Source organism: Giraffa tippelskirchi, chromosome 12 (genome assembly GCF_054371585.1).
Source record: "Giraffa tippelskirchi isolate mGirTip1 chromosome 12, T2T-mGirTip1v1.2.pri, whole genome shotgun sequence".
NCBI classification, from domain to species: domain Eukaryota; kingdom Metazoa; phylum Chordata; class Mammalia; order Artiodactyla; family Giraffidae; genus Giraffa; species Giraffa tippelskirchi.
The window spans coordinates 138506271-138533359 of NC_137286.1; the positions used below are offsets into that span (position 1 = coordinate 138506271).

General features: G+C 39.3%; 1 protein-coding gene across 25 annotated transcripts in view; it reads left to right on the plus strand.

The window, feature by feature from the left end:
• IPO5 (importin 5) overlaps positions 1–25695 on the plus strand; it is a 61494-nt gene extending 35799 nt beyond the window's left edge. For 16 of the 25 annotated variants that reach the window (XM_081548887.1, XM_081548881.1, XM_081548889.1 and 13 more), the window contains 20 exons: positions 856–978; positions 1064–1184; positions 2970–3057; positions 4894–5000; positions 9396–9520; positions 9614–9703; positions 9785–9958; positions 11683–11901; positions 13360–13443; positions 14809–14941; positions 15047–15168; positions 16696–16792; positions 18016–18188; positions 19069–19180; positions 19269–19324; positions 20349–20471; positions 21308–21527; positions 22434–22662; positions 23926–24067; positions 24940–25695. In XM_081548887.1, coding sequence (XP_081405013.1) covers positions 856–978; positions 1064–1184; positions 2970–3057; positions 4894–5000; positions 9396–9520; positions 9614–9703; positions 9785–9958; positions 11683–11901; positions 13360–13443; positions 14809–14941; positions 15047–15168; positions 16696–16792; positions 18016–18188; positions 19069–19180; positions 19269–19324; positions 20349–20471; positions 21308–21527; positions 22434–22662; positions 23926–24067; positions 24940–25026 — 2625 coding nt within the window. In that variant the 3' untranslated portion in view covers positions 25027–25695. Of the gene's footprint in view, positions 1–822; positions 979–1063; positions 1185–2969; positions 3058–4893; positions 5001–9395; positions 9521–9613; positions 9704–9784; positions 9959–11682; positions 11902–13359; positions 13444–14808; positions 14942–15046; positions 15169–16695; positions 16793–18015; positions 18189–19068; positions 19181–19268; positions 19325–20348; positions 20472–21307; positions 21559–22367; positions 22663–23925; positions 24068–24939 lie in introns of all 25 variants that reach the window. The other 9 variants (XM_081548904.1, XM_081548902.1, XM_081548903.1 and 6 more) reach the window with 3 other exon arrangements.
• The last annotated feature ends 1394 nt before the right edge of the window (positions 25696–27089 follow it).

The window sequence follows — 27089 nt, forward strand, 5'->3', positions numbered from 1 at the left end:
AATGAATGCCTCATAAGCGTTTGTGTCACAGGTGTGGGACATCTAGTACCCCAGGCTTTCCATGTCCTCAGTCTTGTGACAACCGAAAAAACACGTGAGAGAGAGTGTGTCCTGTTGAGGGCCAGGGTAGAGAGGGTTCAGGAGAACTGAGACTGAAAGGTTCGTATGTGATGGAGTTACTGCCAGGACTTAGTAGAAACTTTTTTTCCCATGATATTAAGCTGAAAATATAGTTTAGTCAATGATAAAACATAACCTGATGAAACATCTATTGTTTTATATTACCGACACATCTTGGCTTACTATTTAATTTCATATTTTTCTTGTCTGAATGTAGAGTAAGTTAAAATGTTAGCCAAAACTTCTAGGAGTTACGACTGTGATATAGGCAAAGGTAGATACAGTATGCTACATTAAAATTCCACAGTGACTGAACTTGTCATTAAAGAGAAATACAGTAATATTGGACACTTTAAATATATCATAGGATCTAGTAGTTACTATCTATATGAATATTGGAAGGACAGAGAAAAAGAGATTCCTTCTGGTTATGAAAACACTTCCTTGCCGGTCTTAAGTTTTGTTGTTGTGGTTATTGGAGATTCACTGGTTTTAATTTTGACTTAGGTTTAAGTCTTTATATTATACATGTCTAGTTAACATTAGACTAGAGGAAAATATATACATAGTTGTAAGTAGAACATCTGCATAATGTTGATTGCAAAGTTACTTAGTGAAAAACAGTACACTAGTGTTTCTCTGTTGTCCTTGCCTCTTGATATTCTGGCTAACGAGGCATCACAAAGTGACTGTCGAACACAGACTTTTTTTTTTAATCTATTTCATCTTTTCTAGGCTGTAAACGATTCCTGCTACCAGAATGATGATTCAGTCCTAAAATCCCTTGTTGAGATTGCAGACACGGTTCCAAAGTATTTACGTCCTCATTTGGAAGCCACTTTACAGCTGAGTCTAAAGGTAAATTAAATACTGCAGTGAATGTTCTGTTTCTTGTTTTCAGTGAATCAACTACTAAATGTGTACAAATACATCTTCTTTGTAGTTGTGTGGAGACACTGGCCTCAATAACATGCAGCGCCAGCTTGCCCTGGAAGTAATCGTGACCCTCTCTGAGACTGCAGCTGCTATGTTAAGGAAACATACCAATATTGTTGCACAGACAAGTAAGTCAAAAGTCTAAATAGTTTGTGTTAAGGTGGCAAAATTGTCGGATAGGCTTGCTGAGAGTTGTGCAAGGCCACAGATTTATTGGAGGAGTGAACGTCCTTTCAAACTCAGGTAAATCCATGAAAATGCACCAATACACTCTTAACTGCATAGGCCCCGACATGATGGCCATGCTCCAGCACCCTGAAACCTCAGCGTAGCAAGCATGGTTTGTCATACCTGGAAATAAGCCAAAAGATGTGTAAGACCTCTGGGGAAAATTGGGTGACACATTGAAAGACTATTAAGAGAACCCAGTGTCAGTACCCTTCAAATTAACCTAAAAATTCAGTGTAATTTCAGCCAAAAATTATAATAGAATTGGTCATGATAAGATGGAGTCTAATGTAGGGCCTGGAGTAGCCAAGACAATTTTGATGACTAAAGCACAAGTCTTGCCTATCAGCTGTGAAGATTTAGAATTTGTTGATAGTGCAACTATAGACACATGAATCAGATGGGACAGAGTGGCCCAGGGGCAGATTCACTCCCTTGAAAACAAAGTGAGCTTTGATAATTCATCAAAGATAGTTGGCACGGTTGTTTCTATGGGAAAAACATATTCGAACCTCCATTTTCAGTTGATTAGATAGGAAATAATACAGATACATTTTACACGTAGAAAGCTTAATAGTAGAAAGTGATTTTTTTAAGACAGAGTCAAAACCATAAGTGCAAAACATTGCTAAATTTGTACTAAAACAATTTTTTGACCAACCAAATACACTGTAAGTGAGATCAAAAGATAAGCCAGACTGGAAGAAGGTAGTTGAGTACACACATCAACAAAGTTTTGGTGTGCGGAAAACAGTGGTTGGAAACAGGAAATTCACAAAAAATATAGCTGTTGAACACTGCTCAGTCTCAATAAACACAAGTGTAATTAATGATTGAATACCAGTTGTCAGCAAATTTGACAGTGTCAAGTGTTGGTTGATGAAGGGTGTGGAGCAGAGAGGGCTCACAGGAGCACTTTACACCTGTGACGTAAGATAAGCCTCCTTTTGAGCTTCCCATAGGAATTAAGTGTATGGTGCCACTAAGGAGAGCGTTTGAGTGGGTTCTAGTAATAAAGATAATTGGAGCAGTTTCAAGTACAGAAACAGAGAGGAAGGACTGATTTGTCCAGGGTTGTATAGCCTGGTTGTACAGACTGGGTTTAATATCTGTTCTCTTCCTTTTCCCAATGCCCTGAGCTCACTGTTGTCAAGGAGATGTGTGTATCTCATCAAAGCACATTTTGTAATGTCCACCAACAGGTTGATGTGTTTATGTAATGGAATGCTGTGAAGTAATTCAAGTGAAATCCATGCGTCTTGAGAAAAAAGCAAGTTGCCAAAGGATATATGTACCATTTATTATATAAAAATAAAACCTTTGAATAGTACTATATGTTATACATAGAGAAAACTGTAGTTCAAGTGTAAAAAAGAAAAAAAGTTCAGTAATGAGAAAGATTGATTTTCTTGTGGTCTTCTGATGAGGGAGGAAGAAACGTAACAGGACTTGGAATTTTTGACTTTTCTCCTTAATGTTTACTTCTTAAAAAAGAACAAAATCTAAAGCCAGGGAGATGAAAAAGGTGAAAATAGAACAAGCCACATGTGAGGAGCACAGTCAAATAAGTTTTTTGTTTTACTCTTAGTAAGTCCTTTGTGTTTTACTTTTTAAAATTCTTGTTGGTGACATTGACAAAATCAAAGAGTCACGGTCTTTGGGTATGAAGTAGTTCCTTTCTTTAGTTCCGCAGATGCTAGCCATGATGGTTGACCTTGAGGAGGATGAGGACTGGGCAAATGCGGATGAACTGGAAGACGATGACTTTGATAGGTAATAACGCACACCGAACACTGTGCAGAGGTTCCCTGCCAGGACAGAGCAAGGCCAGGGGGCGGTGAGAGCTTAGGTTACAAGGGCTGTCTCTTCCCCACGTGGTGTTCTATAAATCTGAGGTTAAGCTTTTAAATTCGAAACGTGGGACATTTAGGCTTTCTCCATTGTGTGTTTTCCTGTATCAAATTTTGTAGATATTTATTTTTAGTGAAGTAGCTATCTCTTCTACCGTCGTACTCTAAACTTGTTCATCAAGAATTTTTTAAGAGTATCTTCTGAAATATATATGAAGGAGCTCTATTGTGGTAAACACCTTTATATATGTATAGACCTTAACTTATAACAGTTGTTTCAGCAAATTCCCTGTGTTTTCCTCATACAATGCAATTTAACTGTAGAATAGAAAAGGGGCAATGATTGTGAGATTTATACACTGGATGACAGCAACACTGAAATTACTGTTTTACTTGTTTCGACTCAGTAGGCACCCGTGAATACAGATTCCTATGGGAAAGTCCCCAAAATGTATATTCACCATGAAATAGTGAAAATGGCCCCTTACATAAGTATGAAACAGCACTTCAGAGCTGCCATTTTAATTGACCCTTTCAGTGGGCCTAAAGGTTTAGTATCGTATTTTAAGTGCAAAAATGGAGAGGAAGGATTGAGTGATTTGTCCAAGGTTGTGTGGCCAGTTAGTAGACTGGGCTTAAAACCAGTTTTCTTACTCTTGCCAGGACATCAGACTGCCTAACCTCCTTTTCTTAAAAAGAACTGAAATTATTTCCCTGAAAGATTGGTAGTCAGTGTAAGCTACTTTTACAGATATAATTAAAGACATTCGACTTAGAGAATATATGGTATATTTTTGAAGCTTGATCCTATCATTAAAAATGACTGACTTTTGGCCTGAATACCCTATAGAAGTATATGGAAATAATCCTTGACTGGAAATCACCTAAATAGGGCTGAAGAGGAGACTGGGCTCTGATCGAGTTTCCTTGTCCTGGTTCAGTTACTGTGATGTGTTGCTACCTGGCTTTCAATTTGCCCTGTAAAAGGCACTAAGGTGTATGTGGTGTTAAGAAGCTATTTTTTTCTGAACTAGATGAATAAGATTTTATCTCTGAGTAAGTAGGACATAAATACATTTTCAAGGTCAGGCTAAGTCTTAAGAGCCTGTTTTCAAGGTCACAGTGTTGTGTTTCTGGTCTTGCCTTCACAGAGCAGTTAGAGGTCATGTACGTGGCAACTGGTAATCTTGAGGTTCTAAAACAGAATAAATGTGCAAAGGCGCTAGTGCCCAAATTTCTTCAGTTTTCAGTGAAAAAAACTAGAATTGAGTTTCACTTATGCATAACATCTTGCAGGGCAGATTGAACCCCGTTAAAAATGAATAAGCTCCCAGTGTAGAGAAAATCACATACAGGCTCAGCACCCTTTTCTGTTTTCTGCGTTGTGATAAGTTTGAAGACTATATATCCAGGAAATGTGATTCAAAGGCTCTCCTAAACACTGCTGATCCCTCTGAGTCTTCAGAGTGTCAGAAGCTAAGTTTTAACCAGTGAGTGGGGACAGAGGGAAGTCGTGAAAGATCAGATTCAGACATAAGACTTTTAAACTGTTGATGAGGCATGATAAAAATTTTACACACACACACCACCACCACCACCACCACTTTTTAAATTCTAGGGTTTTTAACCTACAACTTCACTGCATATATTAGAAAATACTACTCGAGCTATTCTTCTTCAGTCTCTGTTTAAAAACGTGTCCGCGTACTGTCCTATTCTTACGTGTTTGCATATGTCGATTACATCGTTCTCTGTGTAGCAATGCAGTTGCTGGTGAGAGTGCTCTAGACCGGATGGCTTGTGGACTCGGTGGAAAGCTCGTCCTGCCGATGATCAAAGAACACATTATGCAGATGCTTCAGAACCGTAAGCTATTACCTCTTTGAAATGCTAGAATAGTGGAGCTTAGCTTAGACTGTGTCTAAACGTCAGTCTTTGCCTTTTTACGTTCTCTGTTTAACCTACATCTCATATTGATAAAATATTACTTGGTCATCTTTAGAAGTACTCAGTCTTAGGTAAAGAATGTTTTTTCCTCGATACTGCAGCTATTACTGTATTCTCCCTCCTCAGAGTTAGCTTCAGTATATTGGAAAAAGTTTTTAATTCTAGGAAAAATTGAATTTTACTCCCTAGTCAGAAATACCTAAGTTCGAATTTAATGTACCAGTATTTGCAATGTTTATGAAATATTAGTGTATTTGATTTAGTTTTCCTTCATCTAATATCTTTTATTTTTTATTTTTTTTAAAAAAAATGCCTAGTACAAATCAGAGGAGAAGCCATGTCTGTATTTGTTTTTATAATCTAACAAATACTTGGTCACTTACTAGCCTTGAACCATGTAATTTTTTTTTCAGTAAGAAAAATTGTCATTTTTGTCTTTATATTACAAAGTTAATGTGCTTGACGTTTTTTAAAAAGTTCAAATCCGAAATGTGTAAACTGAAAGGCCCTTAACTGAGATTCAGAGGTGCTCACTGTTGACGGTCCCCTGAGACTTGAGTCTCTGTCCTCATTATGCACATAGGCAGCTGTATTTAACGTGAGCAAAGCACCCAGACCCCATGCTTCCGGTAGCTTCTGCTCCACAGTGTATCCTGTCACCACATGATAACCTCCCATTTGTCTAACAGCCACGTAGCATTGCACAGTTCCCCATTAAACTGTACAGTTTTGTTGATAACAGATAATGCTGCTGCATACACTCATACAGAATCCCTGGCTTACCTTGAATTAACATGTATGTTTGTAGCATACATTGCAGGAGACAGACTTGAGGGTCCAACCTTTGATTCTGGGTCTTAATGTTTTTTATTATGTAGGTCCTCATTCTATAAAGCTCTTACTTATCCTAAAAGGGCATTGTCCAAAACCATTGTTTCTTTAGGATGATGGTGATTTTACATCTGGGTCTTGAACAATAGTTTCCCCTTTTATTAAGCCTAAATTTTGAAGGATTTTTCCCCAGAGACAGCATCACAGGTTGATCAGCCTGTATCAGCCTGTAGTAGCCAGAGTCTAGCTTTTCCATTTTTAAGATGAAGAACGTAAAGGCGAGAGATGTGAAAGTTTGCACAAGGTCGCCCAGTTGTCAGTATTTCACACTGCTCGGTGCCAGTCTTCAAATATATTGAGGACCTGCTTATCTGCAGTTAAAGAATTTGATTGTAAGTTTCTGCTACAATATTAGCTGGCTGCAGAAGGCTTTGCATGTATGGCAGTGAACTCTTAGTAAGGATTTGCTGTTGTTAAATGTGTGGCTTGGAGCAAGTCTGGACCTTTGATTTCCTTGTTTGTGGGGGAAAAAAAAGGGTCTTCCCGTGGAATTAGGGTCCAGAAGTGTATTTAGTGTTAATACTACATGTGAGAAGGAAATGGCAACCCACTCCAATATTCTTGCCTGGAAAATCCCATGGACAGAGGAGCCTGGTGGCCTGCAGTCCATGGGGTCACCAAGAGTCGGGCATGACTGAGCAACTAACACTTCACTACACGTGAAAAGAGTGTTAAAAATGACAAATAATACTTTTTCTCTAGTAACTTAACATCTCAGTCAGTTCAGTTCAGTCACTTAGTCGTGTCCGACTCTGCGACCCTATGAACTGCAGCACGCCAGGCTTCCCTATTCGTCACCATCTCCCAGAATTGCCCAAACCCATGTCCATTGAGTCGGTGATGCCATCCAACCATCTCATCCTCTCTCGTCCCGTTCTCCTCCTGCCCTCAACCTTTCCCAGCATCAGGGTCTTTTCAAATGAATCAGCTCTTTGCATCAGGTGGCCAGAGTATTGGAGTTTTAGCTTCAACATCAGTCCTTCCAATGAACACTCAGGACTGATTTCCTTTAGGATGGACTGGTTGGACCTCCTTGCAGTCCAAGGAACTCTCAAGAGTCTTCTTCAACACCACAGTTCAAAAGCATCAACTTAATATCTACCCCACTGTAATGTAATTTAATTTTTTTGTTGTTTATTTTCTTTTTGGCTGTGCTGGGTCTTCGCTACTGTGTGGGCCTTTCTCTGGTTTCAGAGAGTGGGGGATGCTCTCTAGTTGTGGAGCACGGACTCTAGGATGCTTGGGCTCAACAGCTGTGGCTCCCAGGCTCCAGGGCACAAGCTAAATAGTTGGGACACAGGCTTAGTTGCCATGTGGCGTGTGGTATCTTCCCGGATCAGGGATCGAACCTGTGTCTCCCCATTGGCAGACAGAGCCACTAAGCCACCAGGGAGGCCCTTGTTTTTTTCTTGCAATGATAAACAGCAATTTTTTAAAATCTTAAAATGCAAAGCAGAAAGGCCATTTTCACATCCCAATACCATCCCATCACATTTGCTGAACATACTTCCAGGAACTCTGCCCATTGAGAATATATGAGATGTAACTTTTTTAAATGTCCAAACCAAATATAGACATCTTTCTATTTCAATATTTGTAGCATTAAAGTTTTTTTCCTTTACTATTTATTTTTGTTTGAGTTATAATTGGCATAACAATATATCAGTTTCAGATGTATAGCATAGTGATTCAATATTTGTATACAGTGCAAAATCACCACCACAGTATAAGTCTAGGTTAGTATCCGATATTGGTTCCTTAAGATTCCTATTCCTCAGTTGAGAAATTCTGGCTTAATAGTATATTGATAACTGAAATACATTTAAAGTGTATATATAATAATGTTATCATAAATAATAAAGTTTTAATGTTTAGCAAAAACATTTAGCAATTTTTCAGAAAAAATTAGTTACAACAGACATCTTTACATGAGTTTTGGGCTCCCCAAAGGGAAGAATTAAGTCTGATCTCTAATTTAGGATTTTCTTTTACAACTTAGTTAGCTCTTACACCAGCAGTTCTCAAACTTTATAATCTCAGGACCCCTTTACAGTGAGGATCTCAGAGTGCTTTTGGTTTTTTTATATGAACATTTGCTCCCCTTTATAATATGGTGAGAGCATTTTTTTCATCAAGTATAGTTAATTTACAATGTTGTGTTAGTTCCAAGTGTACAGCAAAGTGAATCAGTTATACATATTTATCTGTATATATATATGTATGTGTATCTCCACTTTAAGATGCTTTTCCTGTATAGGGCATTATAGAGTAGAGTTCCCTCTGCTACAGAGCAGGTCCTTATAACTATTTTATGTATAGTGGTGTGTGTATGTCAATCCCCCATCTCCCAATTTATCCTTCCCCCTCCCCCTGGTAACCATAGGTTTGTTTTCTACAACCATGACCCAGAGTGCTTTCGTAAAACTGTTACATGTTAACAGAAATGACATCTTTCATGAAAAATGACTCTCCTTTCCAAGACAAACAGGAAAATATTAGTGAGAGTGTCTTTTTTTTATTTGGGGCATTTTTGTAAATATCTTAGGTAAAACTGAATTCTTATGTCTGCTTCTGGATTGATTTTCTCGATATTTCACATATGCTGTAATTCTGAGAATACTCTCTGTACTCTCAAAATGAGAGTGAAAGAATAATGTTATTAGGAGAATGATTTTGACCTTGTGAACGCCATGAATGAATCTCAGGAAATCCCAGGGTACTTGAACCCCACTTTGAGAACCATTGCTGTACAGGTTTTTATATTTAGGTGTATCTTCCTTTGTTCCACAAGGAATTTAAAGCAGCCTTAAAGTGAACAATAATATAGTAAAAACAAATATTTAGAAATGAGAGTCAGGGAAATTATATAGAATAGGATATGAAGTCCAATAAAATAAACATGGGTTTAGTTAATATCCCCTTAACCTAAAAGCAGATAGCCATTATTAACGTTAGAACACAGGTCAGCTTCACTCATACTCATTTACCGTATTATTAAATAAAAATTTGTCGAAAGCAGCATCTTTTCTCCTTGGTGTTTTTTCTTTTTAGAGAAATAGGACTATTTATCCATATAAATCGATACATAGAAACTAAATCTCTGTTCAATGAAAGGCAGTGTGTGACACAGAAAATCCATATATTCGTTGCCCATAGTCAGTCTGAGGGGTAACGTGTCTTATTTTTAGGTGGTTGGTATAAATACTGATAAGCTCTTTGCCACCATGTTGCCTTTCTAACTTTCGGAGTAGAAATGCTTGTGTGACATAACCACTGTGACAATAAAGTAATCCAGTCAGGCAGGTTTTTTTTCCTACTTAATAGCTATGTATAACCGTACTTTGTTACTGTCATACTCCTGACGACTGGAAGGCCCCGTCGGTGGTGTCTAATTGCTCTCCCCCCCACGTAACTGTTCCGCAGCTGACTGGAAGTACCGCCACGCGGGGCTCATGGCCTTGTCCGCCATTGGGGAAGGATGCCACCAGCAGATGGAGGGGATTCTCAACGAGATAGTAAATTTTGTTCTGCTTTTTCTTCAGGATCCTGTAAGTACCAGTAAATACTTGATTCGCTAATACATTGCCATGATTTCGCAGGGGACCCAACTGCCTTTACTAACACACGGGCTCCTTTTCCAGCATCCCAGGGTGAGGTATGCAGCCTGTAATGCCGTGGGTCAGATGGCTACCGACTTTGCACCTGGTTTCCAGAAGAAATTCCATGAGAAGGTAAGTAATGAGTCTGTAGACACTGAAAAACTCTGAGAAGAGGAGTGGCATTTGAAAAGCCTGTGTGATTTCATTTCACAGGTGATTGCAGCGCTGCTGCAGACCATGGAAGACCAGGGCAATCAGCGTGTCCAGGCCCACGCCGCCGCGGCTCTCATCAACTTCACGGAGGACTGTCCCAAGTCACTGCTTATTCCGTACTTAGACAGTTTGGTGAAGCATCTGCATTCCATCATGGTCCTTAAACTTCAAGAGGTAAGTTTCAAGGTCTTTTAAGCTCTCTGTTTGGCTGGTAATAGTGGATATCGGAGGGAAAGGTGATTCTGAAAGAGACTTCTCAGGAAGCATTAGCAGTTTCTGCCACTTTGAATTTAAAAAGATGAAAGAGAAGGAAGCAAAAAGTGCTGACCACTCTCCTAACCTGAATGATAGGCATAGAGAAGATGTGAAAAAAGAATATCCTTTTTGTATTAAACATGTTGAATTCTTAAAATAAGGCCTGGCCATCCAAATAGAAGATGGTTTATAGTTTACAGCTTAAGTAAGAGGCAACCTAAAAACAAATGACTAATGTCAGTGCAGCAGCATGAGAAAGACAGGGTGCAGGTAAGACAGGCAAAAACAGAAACCTAGTTTGTTATCAGGTAGAAGGAAATGAAATGTCTGCTATAAAATAGATGCACAAACTAAAAGCCTTTTAACTCGAATATTCAGCGAACATAAAGTTACTGTCAAATTGCTATAAAAGTTTTTAAACACTCAGTGTATGTACTTTGGCTCATAATGAACTGGTAACGGTTGGTAAACCACACTTCACCTAGCCCTGCTCTAAAGGAGAGCAGAGAGGAAGACAGGAAATTACAAGGTCCCAGAAGGCAGAGAAGGGGTTTAAAGCGGAGGGTGGGCACTCAGTGTACTGTGATAGCAAGCTAAGAGCACGACACAGGAACGTGAGTGCGTGAAGACAGGCAGGTAGTCAAGCTGAGGGCAGATCAGTTAGGTTAGTTAAATCAGGGATAGATGGATCAGAGAGGACATTACTGTAGATTTGGGTAAAGGGCTGAAGTGTGAAGGGTGGCTCTGTATAACCCAGCTTCCCGCGTGGGACCCGTGTGTGAGGTGCAGACTGAAGGAAGGGCTGCTGAGATGGGATGGGGAAGAGGGTCGTGTGTGTCAGAAGAGCTGTGCGGAGAGAGAGTGGCCAAGGAAGAGGACGTTCCCGCGGGATCACAGGCCAGTCGTGACATTAACTACAGAGCAGATGCGAGATGCCAAAGAAAGGAGTGAGCTCACCTTTCGGGGGGTGTGGGGACTCGAGGTTCAAGTAGAAAGAGCTCTGCCGAGAGTGGCTGTGGTTGATGAAGGGGTGAAGGGTCCCGAGCAGTTGCTGGCTCAAGTATCTCTGAACCCACAAGGAATTACAGAATAACATTGCCAGGTGCTGACATGGCCCGACCGCAGGTACCCAGGAAGGATTTTCCTCGGCAGGTCAGAGAACACTGGATCGTTGGTGCAGGGGGAAGGCTGATATCACTTGTTGCACCAGGATGGAGAACGGGCCACCTCTTAAGGGTGTCCTCAGTGGCATTATTCTGGAGGGAAATAGAAAATAAAGGAATGGGCCATAAAGGGAACTTTCTCCATGACCTAGTCGGACAGCACAAGATACAAAATGAGGAACAATGAGTAAAATAGAGCTTTCTGGATACAAAAATTTAAGGGAGTTCACATTTATGCTCGAGAACTAGCCGTGCTCTTAGATAAAGTGGACACGAGTGAGGACCGCTGTGCTGACAGGAGAGAGCACCTTGCACAGGTAGGTAGCAGGGGTCTTCGGTTTGCACCGAGACCTGGTCTCCACTCTGGCTGCCGTAGGGTGGGCTCAGCTTGCACTCTCAGAGCAGCCCTCGGGAACTGGCCGGGAGTGTTTGCCCCATCTTCTCCTCTGTGTGGCTGATGTTCTGTTGGCTTCCTTCCAGTTGATCCAGAAAGGCACCAAGTTAGTTTTGGAACAAGTTGTGACGTCTATCGCATCAGTTGCAGATACTGCAGAAGAAAAATTTGTCCCCTACTATGACTTATTCATGCCGTCACTGAAGCACATTGTAGAGAACGCAGTTCAGAAGGAACTCAGACTTCTCAGAGGAAAGACTATTGAGTGCATCAGCCTCATTGGTCTGGCTGTTGGGAAAGAAAAGGTCCGTGACTTGTCACCAGTGTGTTGGGTTTGTTGTGTGTCATCTGGCTTTGGGGGCACCGAGGGTACCAGAAGGTTTTTTCTTTCTGATGAAAGGTTTTCTGAAGACTACTGTTTTCAACCATCTTATTCTTGTATTACTTTAATTTTATATATAAATTGTTGCCTTCACTTTTTCATTGCTAATAAGGTTTTTTCTTAACTCAGTTTTGCTTTTGAAACCTTCCCTTACATGTACGGTCTTCTCTCTGGAACTACTTGTGGAATTCCAGACCTACATGTTCTGTTTCACCCATATTTACATATGTGCTCAGGGGACCCAAGTCCAGCGATTGAGACTCCGCCTTCCAGTGCAGGGGGCGTGGATTCCATCCCTGGTCAGGAAACTAAGACCCACATGCCTCAGGGTGCAGCTGAAAATTAAAAAAAAAAAAACTAAAAAAAGTGCTTGGGAACATTCCAGTTGCATTCCTATTAATCCCAAAAGCATTGAGTGTCCCAAGAGAAATATGCATTTATTTCTTTAGAAAATAATTATAAACTAAATATGCATTTAGTTCTTCAGAAAATAATTAGAAAGGACCATTAGACAATGTGTTTTTCTTCCTAGCCTGCATCTCAGCTGTCAAAGCTAACCCAAAAAAAGTTTCTGTTATCAGCCCCTCCCCTTCTGATTCTCAGAGCTTTCAACAGACAACCTTTCTGTCTGATCTCCTCCACAACCAGCATTTTTATCTTACAGTTTTGTGGGAGACACTGAGAACCTAATCAGTAAAACATTTTTATGTTCCAAAATACAGAGGTATTTTGGGTTTCAAACTATCTTTGTGAAACACTGCCTGTTTATGCGGTGGAGATTGCCAAAACTACACTGAGAAGTGAAAATCGTACAGTTGTTGCATGCTCAGTCACTCAGTTGTGTCCAACTTTGTAATCCCACGGACCATAGCCCACCAGGCTCCACTGTCCATAGTAGGATTTTCCCAGCAAGGATACTGGAGTGGGTTGCCACTTCCTCTTCAGGGGATCTTCCCAACTCAGAGATTGAACCAGGATCTCCTGCAGTACAGGTGGATTCTTTACCACAGAGCCACCGGGGAAGCTGTGGAGCAATCCAGAATTGTTTTTCTGAATTTGAGTTATCTTTTTACTGCTGGAAATGCATAAGCCATGAACCAAAACTGGATGCCACCAGAACTATCTTTACAGTGTAATTCATTTTGACTTTTAACTGGAAAACATTTTTCTAGAAATTCTAGAGCACTAAATCCATTGCAATATATGTGAAAACTCGTCTATATAGTACTTTTATCTGAGGGGTAAAAACTCATGTGGGAAATGTTAATAGATTTGGGGGGGAAAGATATTATTATGTAAGAAACAAAATTAGGTGGCAGTAGTATCTGTCTGATGTGATATACATGAATAATATGTGTCTTCTGCAAATATTTCCTTCCAGTTCATGCAGGATGCCTCCGACGTGATGCAGCTGTTACTGAAGACGCAGACAGACTTCAGTGACATGGAAGATGACGACCCTCAGGTAAAGCAGCACTCACAATCCCCTCCATCCTGGTTGATGGCGCAGGGCTAAATCCTGAGAAGAGAAACTGAGCAGTAGGTTTCTTAAGATAACACCATCCCCTGGTTTCAGGGACATTCTTCACTGGCTTTCCTCTTACTTTTGCACACCGTGTTTTTCCTCAGTCGATTTCCAGGCTGCTACTCTTGTGACTGAAGTTTTTGGTGCGTTGATGTCCATTATCGTAGGTGCTCGCATCTCCTCACTCCCCTTTAGCAGAGTCGTCCACAGTCGTGGCTTTGGTTTTCCTCCACAGGGTTGTGACTTCAGTCACTGAACGCAGGGTTTATTTACCCAACCACTTCCAAAACATGTCCGTTTGGATGTCTCCTGGCCCGTTCAGTGCCACGTGACTTCCTTCCCCTTTCGAAAGCAAAAGAAATGTCGCAGCCAACAATTGTAGAACGTGTTGTGCTCTTTTCTCTGCCTGGGAACAAACATCCTTTAGCTTAGAAAGAGCCGTCCCACTCAGCCTTTCTAACTGCTGCCCAGGTTTCCCGGCCAGTACAAGTCTCAGTGGTGGGTGCTTAGGACCCTGTTGTAATAATGTCGTAAATGTCTGTCCTGTTCTTAGTGATATTCCCAGTGCCTGCTGCACAGACAGCATTCAGTAAATAATTGTTGGATTAAATTTTAACTTTACACAGCCACGCTATAATTCATTTCCAATTGAAATGGTTTTTTTTTTCAAACACTTTTTTTGGTTTTGTTTTTAAAATTAGGAGTAGGGAGTGTGTTTGCACATGCCACATGAGATAAACAAGTATATAAATAGATTCTGGAGGGTAAAAATCCCTTTGAGGGCAATAGAGATGAAATAGAACCAGATTCTCTGTAGGTACTTTGTAGTGATGAAAGTCTTTGTAAATTGAGTAGTAGGAGAAGAGGTGTCTTAAAGGTGGACGACCCCTTACACAGAAAACTTAAACAGAGAGGCGAAAGGGATGATTAATATTGACTGAGTGGAGTGTTAGGCTGTAGGCAGTGTCAGGTAAAGTCTTGCCTTGGGGAAAATTAGCGGTTAGGGGTTGATAAGTCTAAGTGGATTTTTGTTGCATGATTCATGTGCTGTTATGTATTGCTTCTTGAAAACAGGAAAAAATAAGACATAGCCCTGGTCTGTCTCTTGCCTCACCTGCTGTCTGTATCTTGATGTAGAAGTTCTCAGTGACTTCTTATTGTTTCTGAACATTTTAAGTATGTGATCTTAGTGCACTTGTTGCTTAAAGGGCCAAAATAAAACATCATTTCTATGAGAAGGGGAAGGGGCTTTACACATTTTTGAAACATCAGTTTAAATTTAATTGTTAATTGTTTTCCCCCTAGATCTCTTACATGATCTCCGCATGGGCCAGGATGTGCAAAATCCTTGGAAAAGAATTTCAGCAGTACCTACCGGTGGTGATGGGGCCTTTAATGAAGACAGCTTCAATTAAGCCTGAAGTAGCCCTTCTAGATAGTAGGTGTCTTCATGAGGAAGTGGCACTTGTAAGATTTCTCCTTGTTATCGTTTTTAACAAAGTTAAAATGAATTTGCTTTGCTTCTTTTTGCTTGTTCTAATAGCTCAAGACATGGAGAACATGAGCGATGATGATGGTTGGGAATTTGTGAACCTTGGAGATCAGCAAAGTTTTGGTATTAAAACTGCAGGGCTGGAAGAAAAGTCAACTGCTTGTCAGATGCTGGTAATTATGTTTACTGAATTTTATTTTACAATTTCTCATGAATACGTGTGTGTGTAAATATATTTCATAGGAGTGCTTTAAATAGATAACTGAAGAAATTAGTTTGAAGAGCTGGGAATGTATTCTTTAAGAAATAGAAACCTTTAGACTCAACATTTCCACTTAACGGATTTTGATCCTAAAGAAATCATGTGGATGAAACCTTTTATTACCAGTGCTGTTTTTAATAACAAGAACAAAGTGAATAGCCCAAATACCTATTGTTAGCAAGATGATCAGGAAGCACTGTGCCTTGGAGTATTACAAAACTGTTACAAAGCTGACTGAGGGAAGGATTTTTGCCCATTTTGTGCTTAGTGTATGACAGGGGCTAAGGAATGTTTTTGAATGAACAAAAATGTGCTCATAGTATTAAAAATAAAATCAGAATGATTTCATTGTATTAAAAAAGACATGGTAGGAGAATCAGGATATTTACAGTGATTATCTTAACCTGTGTGAGCATGTGTTGTAGACAGGGAGGGGGGGTAAGTTTTTTTTTTGTTTTTAACTAGTTAAGAGATTATGGTAACACAACTTTGCAAGTCAACTAAACTTCATTAAAAAACTTTTTAAGAGATTATGGTATATTATAAATCTAGCAGTTAAGCCTAAATAAAAACTAATGGCTTCAATTTTATTTTTCTATTAACAAGGCATTGTTTTCTAATTCATTTAAGCATATCTCTTGAACTTACTCTTATCAGTGCCTGCGTGCTTATTTACTCTGTTGTGTTAGACTCTGTGACCACATGGACTGTAGCTCACCAGGCTCCTCTGTCTGTGGAATTCTCCAGGCAATAATACTGGAGTGGGTAGCCATTACCTCCTCCAGGGGGTCTTCCCGACCCGGAGATTGAACTGTACCTTGTGCATCTCCTGTATTGCAGGTGTATTGTTTACCACTGAGCCATCATATTTGCCTATAATTTATAACTATTTTGAAATTTTTATAGTATCTTTTCAATTTGAGAAAAAATATAAATGTAACATCTTTTACATTTACATAAACACAATTATCAAATCTTTTAATGTAGTAAAAGAGAAAAGAATTATGATGGGTTTTTTTTTTCATTTGATTGTTGTAATGATTTTTTAAAAAATTCAAAACAGAAACTCATAGCTGCAGATTAACAGAAGAGATGTGCTGTGATTACATTTTCATGGTTTTTAAAATAAATTTATATTGCCTTAATTAAGTGGTATCTTTCTTTTGAAGTATTTTCAGAGTACAGAAGCTTTTGCTAAATTCTTCCCAACACCAAATAAGACTATGAAGCGTTCCACCTTATGAATGACAATATATTTTACAGTTGTTTCATGGCTCTCTCCCATTTTACAGTTCCCATGAGTTAGATGACAGGTTTCCTTGTCATGCATACAGCTTTCAAAGTAGTTAGCTCTTGTTAGGGTAGAGCATTCTGTGGTCCTTAGGTTTTGCAGTTTGTAATGAAAAACAAATGCATAACATGGATACTTTTGTTTCAGGTTTGTTATGCTAAGGAGTTAAAAGAAGGCTTTGTGGAATATACAGAACAGGTTGTCAAACTCATGGTACCTCTACTGAAATTTTATTTCCACGATGATATCCTGTAATTTTTGAACAGAAAAGATTTCTAGGTATACAGCGGTTGTAGACTGTTGGAGTGAGTGGACATCACCAGTATTCGTTTGCACTGACGGTGGTTTCAGATTCGTAGACTGTTGAAATAGTAGACTCTGTGCCAGCTGAAGTCAGTGGACGTCACCAGTATTCTGTTTGCACTGACGGTGGGTTCAGATTCTTTGCCTGTGACTTTGTTTCACTTGTGCCAAAAACCTGAAAAAGAAAATGTCAGCTATCCACTAGTTTGACAGTTCTCTGTGAAGCACTGAAGAGTTTTAAGGACTGGGATTTTATTAGCCAATATCTGTAATTGTGTATTGCCGCTTTCCCCAAATTATCTTTTGGTGATGTTAAAAAAGTAAGATTCTTTTTAATAGGTTAGAGACCAACTTAACTTTCTAGCTCATTTCAAATGTGGATAACACCTCTGGGGAGAAATGTCTCTTAATAAATCTGCTTGTAACAATTGTCCTCTTCAGTATAATGGTAGTTGTAATAAGTATAGGTATATTTTTATACCTTTTTGCACACATACACACTTTTAGAATGGGTTAAAAAAATGACAGCCCAGTGGAGTGAGAGCCACAAAAGCAGATCTGTGGCCCCAGAGCCCCTCGGTTGTGATTCCTCACGCAGTATCCTACAGTGGCATCCTTCACCAAAGGTGGCTTTTCCCCAGCAGATGTCCCGTGATGCCTGAGCACAGGGCAGAATCATTTCTAAGAGGAATTCTCAAGACATTTATTTAGACAAGATATTAGTTAGGGTGAAGCAACTCAGCAGAGATTGATTCAGGAAGAGATCCTAGGTAGTTTTCTTAGTAAAGTCATTATTTCAGTTGCCTGAAGTTTGGGGATAGGTATATCCTAAGACATGCTGTGAAAGTCCTGGGTCTTTTCCTCAGTTATTTTTGTGTTGAGGGGTTACATTTGAACCTTTATTCCCGTTATATAGTAGGTGATGGGAAAGACAAGAAGTATGTCTTGGGGTGGGGAGACTTGTGTTTTTATACACAGGTTATATTGAACACAGGCTCTTGGAGAGCACTCTTAGATAAACAGAAGTTGCCTAGCACTCCTCTTAATAACTCAGTGAGCACTTCAGCATGTAAGTAAGCAAAATGATAGAAAAATCTTGAGGATAGTAATCACACTAAATGTTGTCTAAGGTTTGTTTGAGTACGTTTTTCTTAACAATAAAACGTGTTCGAGTGGCAGCAGCAGAATCCATGCCTCTTCTCCTGGAGTGTGCGCGAGTTCGTGGTCCTGAATACCTCACACAGATGTGGCATTTTATGTGTGATGCGCTAATCAAGGCCATTGGCACAGAACCAGACTCAGATGTCCTCTCAGAAATAATGCATTCTTTTGCAAAGGTAAATATTTTTCTCTTCAAAAATAATGTATAAGGTTGTGGGTCCATACTTTTTTTTTTTATGCTGTAACATAATTTGCAACCAAAAATGTTTAATATCACTCTTCTCCTTACTTTTTAAGAGGAGCTGCTCTTGTATTCTGGTCTTGATTAGTTTCCATCATCATTTACCTGGTAATCCAACCACAGAAACTTGGGTGTTATCCAAGTCAAGTCTAGTCTCTGTCCTCTTCTCTCTCCCCCAAATTCCCCTCTGTTTTTTGCTGTATTTCTTCTTGCTTTAGCCTCACTTGATCTGCTCTAGAAGCCATTCCTTCTTTTCCCTCACAGTGCAGTCACCTTTCCTCAAGCATTAACTTGCTCTTGAGTTACTCCCCATTTTCCAAGGCTCACAGCTCCGTAGCTTGCTCCATAACTAGGTTTAAAAATTCTTTGTCCCCATTTGCACTCCTCAAGTTCATATTTTCTGTTACTTTTCCAAAGAATGCATGCTTCTGTGCCTTCACTTGTCTCATTCCTTCTGTCTGTGATACAAGCTTAGCCTTTCTAGCACTGTCTCTGCCCAGAGTACTCATGTGATAACTGAGCTTCTGAAGAGCTAGTTGGTCTTTTCCATCTTTGAATTTGCAACACCCAACGTAATTTCTGGCACTTAAGACATGCTCAGGACATGTTTAAAGGAAAAATATTTTTTAAATTCTTTTCTTTAAAATACTGATGTGGTAGCAAATATAATCCAAGCGTATCTACTATTTAATCTCGGGGTAGGCGTTATGTTCAATTTTCTAATGCCTCCATCTGATTCTTAATGGAGTTAAACTTTGGACTCCAAAAACACTTAAATCTTATGAGTCGCTTTCTTTCCTCAAACTCATTTTTAGTGCGTTGAAGTCATGGGAGATGGATGCCTTAATAATGAACACTTTGAAGAGTTGGGTGGTATACTGAAAGCTAAACTTGAAGAACATTTCAAAAACCAAGAATTGCGGCAAGGTAGGTTTTCCATGCTTTTATTTCTGGATGTAATTCTTGACCATCTTTGGCAACCATTTAAAAAGACATGTATTTGGGTGTGTTTCAGTTAAAAGACAAGATGAAGACTACGATGAGCAGGTGGAAGAATCACTACAAGACGAGGTGAGTTACTCCGTTTAGAACTTACCTTACGTGACCATTTCTGATTCATCTGACTTCTCCTAAAATGTCCTTCTTAGTAATCTTCGAAGAATCGGATGCCTGTTTCATTTATTAATTTAGAGATTAAGTGGTTTGAAGTTAGCTGGTTTGTGTTTTGGGTGTGTGTGTGCGCTTTGTTGCAGTGACCTTACATATAAAAGCACTTTGGAGTTCCCGCATATCTTCTTCTACAGCCTCTCACAACACTCATCTGTGCCTGCTGGCGCTTTCACCATTTTGAAGATGAGGGAACTCAAACTCACATGTTAAGTGATTGCCTAGAGCCACACTGTTGATACTCTCATGCTTAAGGCCAGATCTTTCTGTAACACCAGCTCTCTTTCCCCTGGATCACAGGATTGTGCAAATTTCCCTATAAACAATGGGCGTGTGGTTGACATAATTCTTCCCGTTGTTACTCAGAACTCCTACCGTCAGACCACTTGATGCCATCAACATATGTCAGCTCTGTATTTAGGGTCTGCTGTGTGTGGCATGTGGCCATCTGATGGACCAGTGCTGGCTTGTGGGGGTCATCCCTGTCCTTGGCAGGTGCTCACCCTGACATGGTTCCCAGGGATGAGGTGTTGTAAGTAACTGACCCCACATTTCCCCACCATCCTGCTCCAAAACTAGAGATGTCCTAGAAAACAAACGAAAAATAGTAAAGTAAAATCACTCATTTCAGAACTTTGAAATTTGGGATAGTCTTTCAACCATCTGTGTTAAATATATTCAAAGGAAAGTATTTGCAGTTAGTGCGGTACTTGCCATACTCCTCCTGTCTTTTTATTGCCAGACATCACATCACTAGAGTAACCTCAGTCTCTGGACTCTTGCTATGCTCTTAAGAAAGTGACAAGAAATTTAATTTTCTATGTTTCTTAGATTTTTTTATAATAAATGTTAAGAATAGTGAGGACACTTTTTAAATACATACATACTTTTTTTGACACATAGTATGCCCACTTGTGTTTTTTTTTAGGATGATAATGATGTTTATATTCTGACCAAAGTGTCAGACATTTTACACTCAATATTCAGTAGCTACAAGGAAAAAGTGTTACCATGGTTTGAACAGCTGCTTCCGTTAATTGTCAACCTAATTGTGAGTATTACCTCTTTTTGACAATTATTTTAGATAGTTGACCTGAAAATCTGTTACAGCATTTGAAAATTTAACACTTTCAGGTTAAAATGGATCTTAGAAATCATAGAGTTTTCACCGTACCTCTTTAATTTACTGAGTTTATTGCATTGCCTTGAATATTTTCTCAGTGTATGCTTGGAAGTTTACTAATTAGGTTTTCTGTAGTCCAATTAATTTATAATGCAGTCTAAAAATATACAACTGCCTTTTTATTATTTCAGATTATCTATACCCTGCTAAATTAATAAATGGAAACAAAATGGTTATAGGTTTCTGTTTTAAAGTAGACCCTAGAGAATTCAGTTTTGATCTTTATTATGTACCACCAACAATCATAGGTTCTGGATGATAGCATTACATATTCAACTTTTTTAAATGTATTATAAATTAAAAGCAGTCATCAGATACTTATCCCTTTTTGGCTTTCAGTTTTGTGTTTTGTGATACTTAGTAGTGCAGTATGTTTTTTAAAATGGTCTAGGCACATGACATCCTGTTGAATCGGTACTATAAAGTTTTGCAGCTTTTACTATTATTGTGCTTTTTAGATATAGCACCACCATTATCTTTTTTGTAAAGTAAATGTATGTACGTAGCTGTGCTGTCGTTCTTCCTCATACTTGGTTATTTCAGATGGTGGAAAATCTATACAGTAGTTTGAGGGTTGTTATTCACAAGAACTGATTGTTATGTTTATTTTTCATTACCTGTGAGATGATAGCCAATAGTGAATATTTGTTTCTTTACAGTCTTCACTCCAGTATCCAAAGCTTAAAAGAGTATCTTTTTTGTAGTGTCCACATAGACCGTGGCCAGACAAACAGTGGGGACTGTGCATCTTTGATGATGTCATAGAACACTGTAGTCCAGCCTCATTTAAATATGCAGAATATTTCTTAAGTCCAATGCTCGAATACGTATGTGACAGCAGCCCGGAGGTCAGGCAAGCAGCTGCATATGGCCTGGGAGTCATGGCACAGTATGGTGGCGATAACTACCGTCCTTTCTGCACAGGTACTTCTGCTTATCTGGTTATGCGCATTTTGCCCCAGACATCCCTGTTAGCCCTACCTTGCTTTCTGCCCCAACCCTGAAAACAGTATACACTGCTTCCCTCTCTTTTCCTTTTGCAAACACCTTATTACAGCACTTAGGCATTTACCATCCTCATTCGCATAGAGATGGGAACGAAATCTTGAGTGGGACCAGCACCTCTTCGCCCTGGTCCCAGGGTGCAGTTCATCTGGGGCTTGGAGGGCGTGTTTTTAAGGCATGCCTGGGTCCCTGTGAATTCAGCTGTGTCCATTGGTGGTCTGAGCTCTGTCACTCTTAACTACTGCTTTTAGTTCATAAATAAATCCAGGGGCTACAACCACTCGTCTCATGGAGTTTGTAGAACTGGGCCAGTGGCTGCATTCCTTCACGCCTAAGTTCTCATTGGTCATACAAATACTGGAAGTCTTTCACTGAGGACATCATTAAGGAATGCTTCAGAGCCATCGTGGAGATGCGTTAACCTGCTCTTGCCTCTGAAGTGACCCGTTCTCCATCATGCTAAATCTTCTCCCTTGGAAATGACTGCTCTGGAATTTTCCTGATGAAAAAGATGAAACTCTAGTCAGCACAGGAATAGAGCTGGGCGGCTTTTAAAAGCTTTAGTACACCGAGGTGATCAGGAGTGCAAGTCTGGAGGCTACTGACCTCTTAGGGCCTATAAATTAATGTAGTGCAGCTGGTCCTGAGCACAGCGGGCAGTCGCCCTCTCCCCCATCATGGTTCTGAAGCCATGAAAACAAAATGCTCCTTACACTTGAACATTTTCTCACTGTAATTTGTAGCTGGACCAAAAATAAGACATATTTTTGATCATTTGCATGAAAATGAGCCTTGAACTGACTTTCTTCCAAATGCTTATTTTAGAAGCACTTCCACTGCTGGTAAGAGTTATTCAGTCTGCTGATGCTAAGACCAAAGAAAACATCAATGCTACTGAGAATTGCATCTCAGCGGTGGGGAAAATGATGAAGTTCAAGCCTGACTGTGTGAACGTTGAAGAAGTCCTCCCACACTGGCTATCTTGGCTTCCACTGCATGAGGATAAAGAAGAGGCTGTTCAGACTTTCAATTATCTTTGTGACCTGATTGAGAGGTAGGCAATGGGACAGCTCGACCTTATTTCCTTCCCCTTCACATAACTTGGTGCTTCCTGTGCATGCCTTTCAGGCGTTCAGGTTCTAATAATGCTGTCTTGATAAATCAAGTTAAGAAACCTTATCACAGTTAGGAGTGCCTTATAATGACGTCTAATTTTGAGTTATTTGTGGGATTTAGTTCAACAGATGAGGCATTGTAGAATAAGATGTTCAAAGAAGGTTCTGTTCTGTCTCCCGCCCCACTCATTCATTCTTTTATCCATTCAGTCATTAGCTTTACTGAGGCATCATTGACATATCACTTATTAGTAGAATGAGATGAAAGAACATGGTACTGTTATTTGATCCTCTGAAATACTAGTGTTCTTCTTTGAATTAAAAAATCAGTGGTCTAAGGGAAATATACCAGATGGGCACTCGGGGTCTGGCCCTTGACCTCTGGTGTTACTAGTGTTATTTTGTGTCTATGAGTATTGCTTGACCTCTGGCATTATTGGTGTTATTTTGTGTCTATGAGTATTGCTGAGAATTAGAACAACGAGGAGGTTACAAAAGCTATCACATCAAAGTTGTGTCCATTGGTGGTCTGAGCTCTGTCACTCTTAACTACTGCTTTTAGTTCATAAATAAATCCAGGGGCTACAACCACTCGTCTCATGGAGTTTGTAGAACTGGGCCAGTGGCTGTATTCCTTCACGCCTAAGTTCTCATTGGTCATACAAATACTGGAAGTCTTTCACTGAGGACATCATTAAGGAATGCTTCAGAGCCATCGTGGAGATGCATTAACCTGCTCTTGCCTCTGAAGTGACCCGTTCTCCATCATGCTAAATCTTCTCCCTTGGAAATGACTGCTCTGGAATTTTCCTGATGAAAAAGATGAAACTCTAGTCAGATTCACTGTTAGGTTTCTTTCCATTAAACTTGACTGGAACTTATTTTCCAGTTTACTTTTGAAATGCCCGTACATCTTTCTGAACTTCAAATTTATTTTAGAAACCATTCTGTAGTATCTAAATAAAATTTATGTTAAGGAACTGTTGCTATATGTATGGTTTACATGGGAAGAAACTGCAAAGCTAATCAGGTTTCCTCCTACTGGATTTAAAAGGCAGTTAATTTTAGTGCATAATCATTGTATAAGGAAGGACCTAATAACAGAATTTGGTATTGGGGGAAGGGTATGGGAAAGTATATGAGTGCTTGAGTGATTTTCTATTACAATTTTCATTTATAATGGTTTTCTTCTCTTATTTCAGTAATCACCCAATTGTTCTTGGCCCAAACAATACCAATCTGCCCAAAATATTCAGTATAATTGCAGAAGGAGAAATGCATGAGGCAATTAAACATGACGATCCTTGTGCCAAACGTCTGGCCAATGTAGTTCGCCAAGTACAGGTAAGCTGATTTGGTTAAATTGGGAAAGAAGAACTAAAATGGTTTTGGGGCTTTTTTGTTCAGTTTTGTTTTTCTGTATTTTTTCTAATAGAGGAAGAGAATAGAAATGCAACGAGCTAAGGAAATTTCACTTTTATATTATTTTGTCATCAAGCCTCAAATGGATTTTACTTAATATAATCTACCTATATATTCTCATTATCTATTAAAACAGAAACCTTTGTCTTAAATTTGAGACTAGCACATACTCATTATGTTGCTGTTTTTCTGTATATATATGAAAACAAAAGGTGAGGTGTTAGTCATAGTTACTGTCAGCTGCTGCTAAGCTGCTGCTGCTAAGTCGCTTCAGTCATGTCCGACTCTGTGCGACCCCATAGACAGCAGCCCACCAGGCTCCCCCGTCCCTGGGATTCTCCAGGCAAGAACACTGGAGTGGGTTGCCATTTCCTTCTCCGATGCATGAAAGTGAAAAGGGAAAGTGAAGTCGCTCAGTCGTGTCCGGCTCTTTGCAACCCCATGGACTGCAGCCTACCAGGCTCCTCCATCCATGGGATTTTCCAGGCAAGAGTACTGGAGTGGGGTGCCATTATGTTTTATAATTGACTTTTCCTTCCTAAGTGGATGTGTTTAGATAACTTGAACAGGTCATCAAAAGTGTACCTTTATCAATGTAAAAATGAGAAAGCTTACTGTAAGTGAAACAGACTTCATAGACATGAAAAGATTTCTTGCTTCTACAATGATGTTCATCAAGCTAATCTACTGGAAAGAAAGTATTTTGGCGTTACAGTCTGCCTGATGATGGTTATGAGAGTACTGCCCAGTGACCATTTCGCCAAATCTAAACATGTGACGTTGTTCTTTCCTAGACTTCTGGAGGACTGTGGACTGAATGCATAGCGCAGCTCAGTCCCGAGCAGCAGGCAGCCATACAGGAGCTCCTGAACTCTGCCTGAAGGGCCTTACTATCACCACCAGAAAACTAACTCCAAATAAACGTTTACCCTTTTGTTTAGGTTTCTTTGTTTCGTTTTTGAGCAAAAGAGAACGGTATAGAGTTGTGTGTAGGCCATTCTTCTGCAAAGCCACAACAGCAGGACGAGAAGCCCTGGGTTTCAGGGTGGTCTGTAAGTGGATTCCACCCCCCTCACTACTGAGGAAGTCCCGTGAGCCTTGCAGTAACACTGAAGAGTATTTTTCTATTGGTGTAACCCACCCATGTGAAGGCGAAAGGGAAACAAAATTAATTTTCCTCACTAGATATAAGGAAACTTAAGACAAAACAGCTTTAATTAAGATCCGTTCCTCAGCATAGATGTGTGTTAAAACAAATTGCTATACACCTAGTGTTCATTCTGTTAATTGGAGTGTGAGTCTTTTTATGGGGTAGAAAGAAGCCTTCTACCCAGCAAGCTCATAGATCCAAACATTGAAGAAAAGCTGAAACAAAAACAACGAGCATGAAAATGTTATTTTACGTCACTTTCGATCCTTTTCCCCAAAAGGCTTATGCAGTGACTCAGTTTGGAAAGCTTTTTGGCTTCCAGCCCTTGAATGTGAAGTGTTGTTGGCATGTCTGGCAGTAGTCTCATTCACTCCTCAATAAACAGCGTTGAAATACGAAAGAAGTTTGTGTAAAAATTCAGTACTGTCTGGCTTTGATTCATTTAATCTTTTTAATATAAGAGTAATATTTTTTAAAGTGATAACGATGGCTCTGCATTTTGTCTCCCCCTGATATTTTCCTCGTGCAATTCAAAGTTAAAAGCATCTAGTTTTTACCATCTTCCACTTTAAGTTATGATACACCTACTCCATTCACAATTGATGTGCAAACTTCAGTCATTTTAAAGCTAGCATTGTTCTTGTTAGAAAAAAAGAATTTGACTTAGTATTTTTGTTGCAAATTGTAATTGCTGTGGAGCCACACACAACTTTTAAACTTTTAATTTTATGATAAGTATTATGGCTAAAATTATTTACTGATAAATTCAGTAAAATGTGTGAATGTTTTTTTCTTTATGTATTAACCTCATAGCAGTAAATGACTTGCTGTTGTTTCTTTAAGGAATTTTTCTAAGAGGTCTTACTAGATTTCTGTTGAAACTCGAGTGTTAACAATTTTATAGTTTGTACTGAATTTAACCATGATACAAAAATGAATTTTATGCCTAGATCAGAATTTAAAATTAAAGGTTTTTTTCTTTAAATGATTTGCATTACTTTATTAAAAGTAAATCTGAAATGAAATAGAAACTAGAATAAATTCTATAAAGATGGTTTGGTTGGGAGCAAATACCCTTCACGTGTATTTTGTTTCCAGCCCAGAAGCTTTGGTATCTGGCTGGACAAACACCATGTTGAATGACTTCTCAAGAAGCTCATTGCTTTCAGTGGTACCTGTTTGACTCTCTTAATATGGAGGGAGGGGATATGTGAAGCTCCCTAATAGCCTGTTTTCCTGTTGGAGTAAAATGTGGTAGGAGAACCTGTCAGTCCTTTCTTAAACAGAATGCTGTTTGGAAAGCTCATTCATGTACTGATGGCAATCAACTGGAGCAATTTAGATTTGCTTTTTTTTTTTAACTTATTACTATATTTAAAACGTGTTAAAAATGTGGTGTATGCTCACCTAAGTTGAGATGGAATATGGTCTGAAGGTGGGTACATGTTTTTTGTGTTTTGGAAAGTCTAGTGTTTGCGTAGGGCTGTACTGAGCACTTATTTAAATGTTTTTGGAAAAAGTCAGAAGACATACCCGTCACAGGGGTCTAAGGTCCCTGAAAGAAGTAGGTGGATGCAGATCAATCAACTGCAGGTTGACTACGTCCTTCTGCATAGAAATAGAATAAATAATCGGAGTTGAACCAAATTAATCAGAGAAGGTTGGTTTTAAAGACAGTGTGACATGATCCTGAAATCCAGGGCTTGTAACTAATTGTGACACACAGTTCTTTGAAATTACCTGGGGAAACCTTTTTGACACCTCATTTTGTCTCTACAAGATGAAAATTCATTT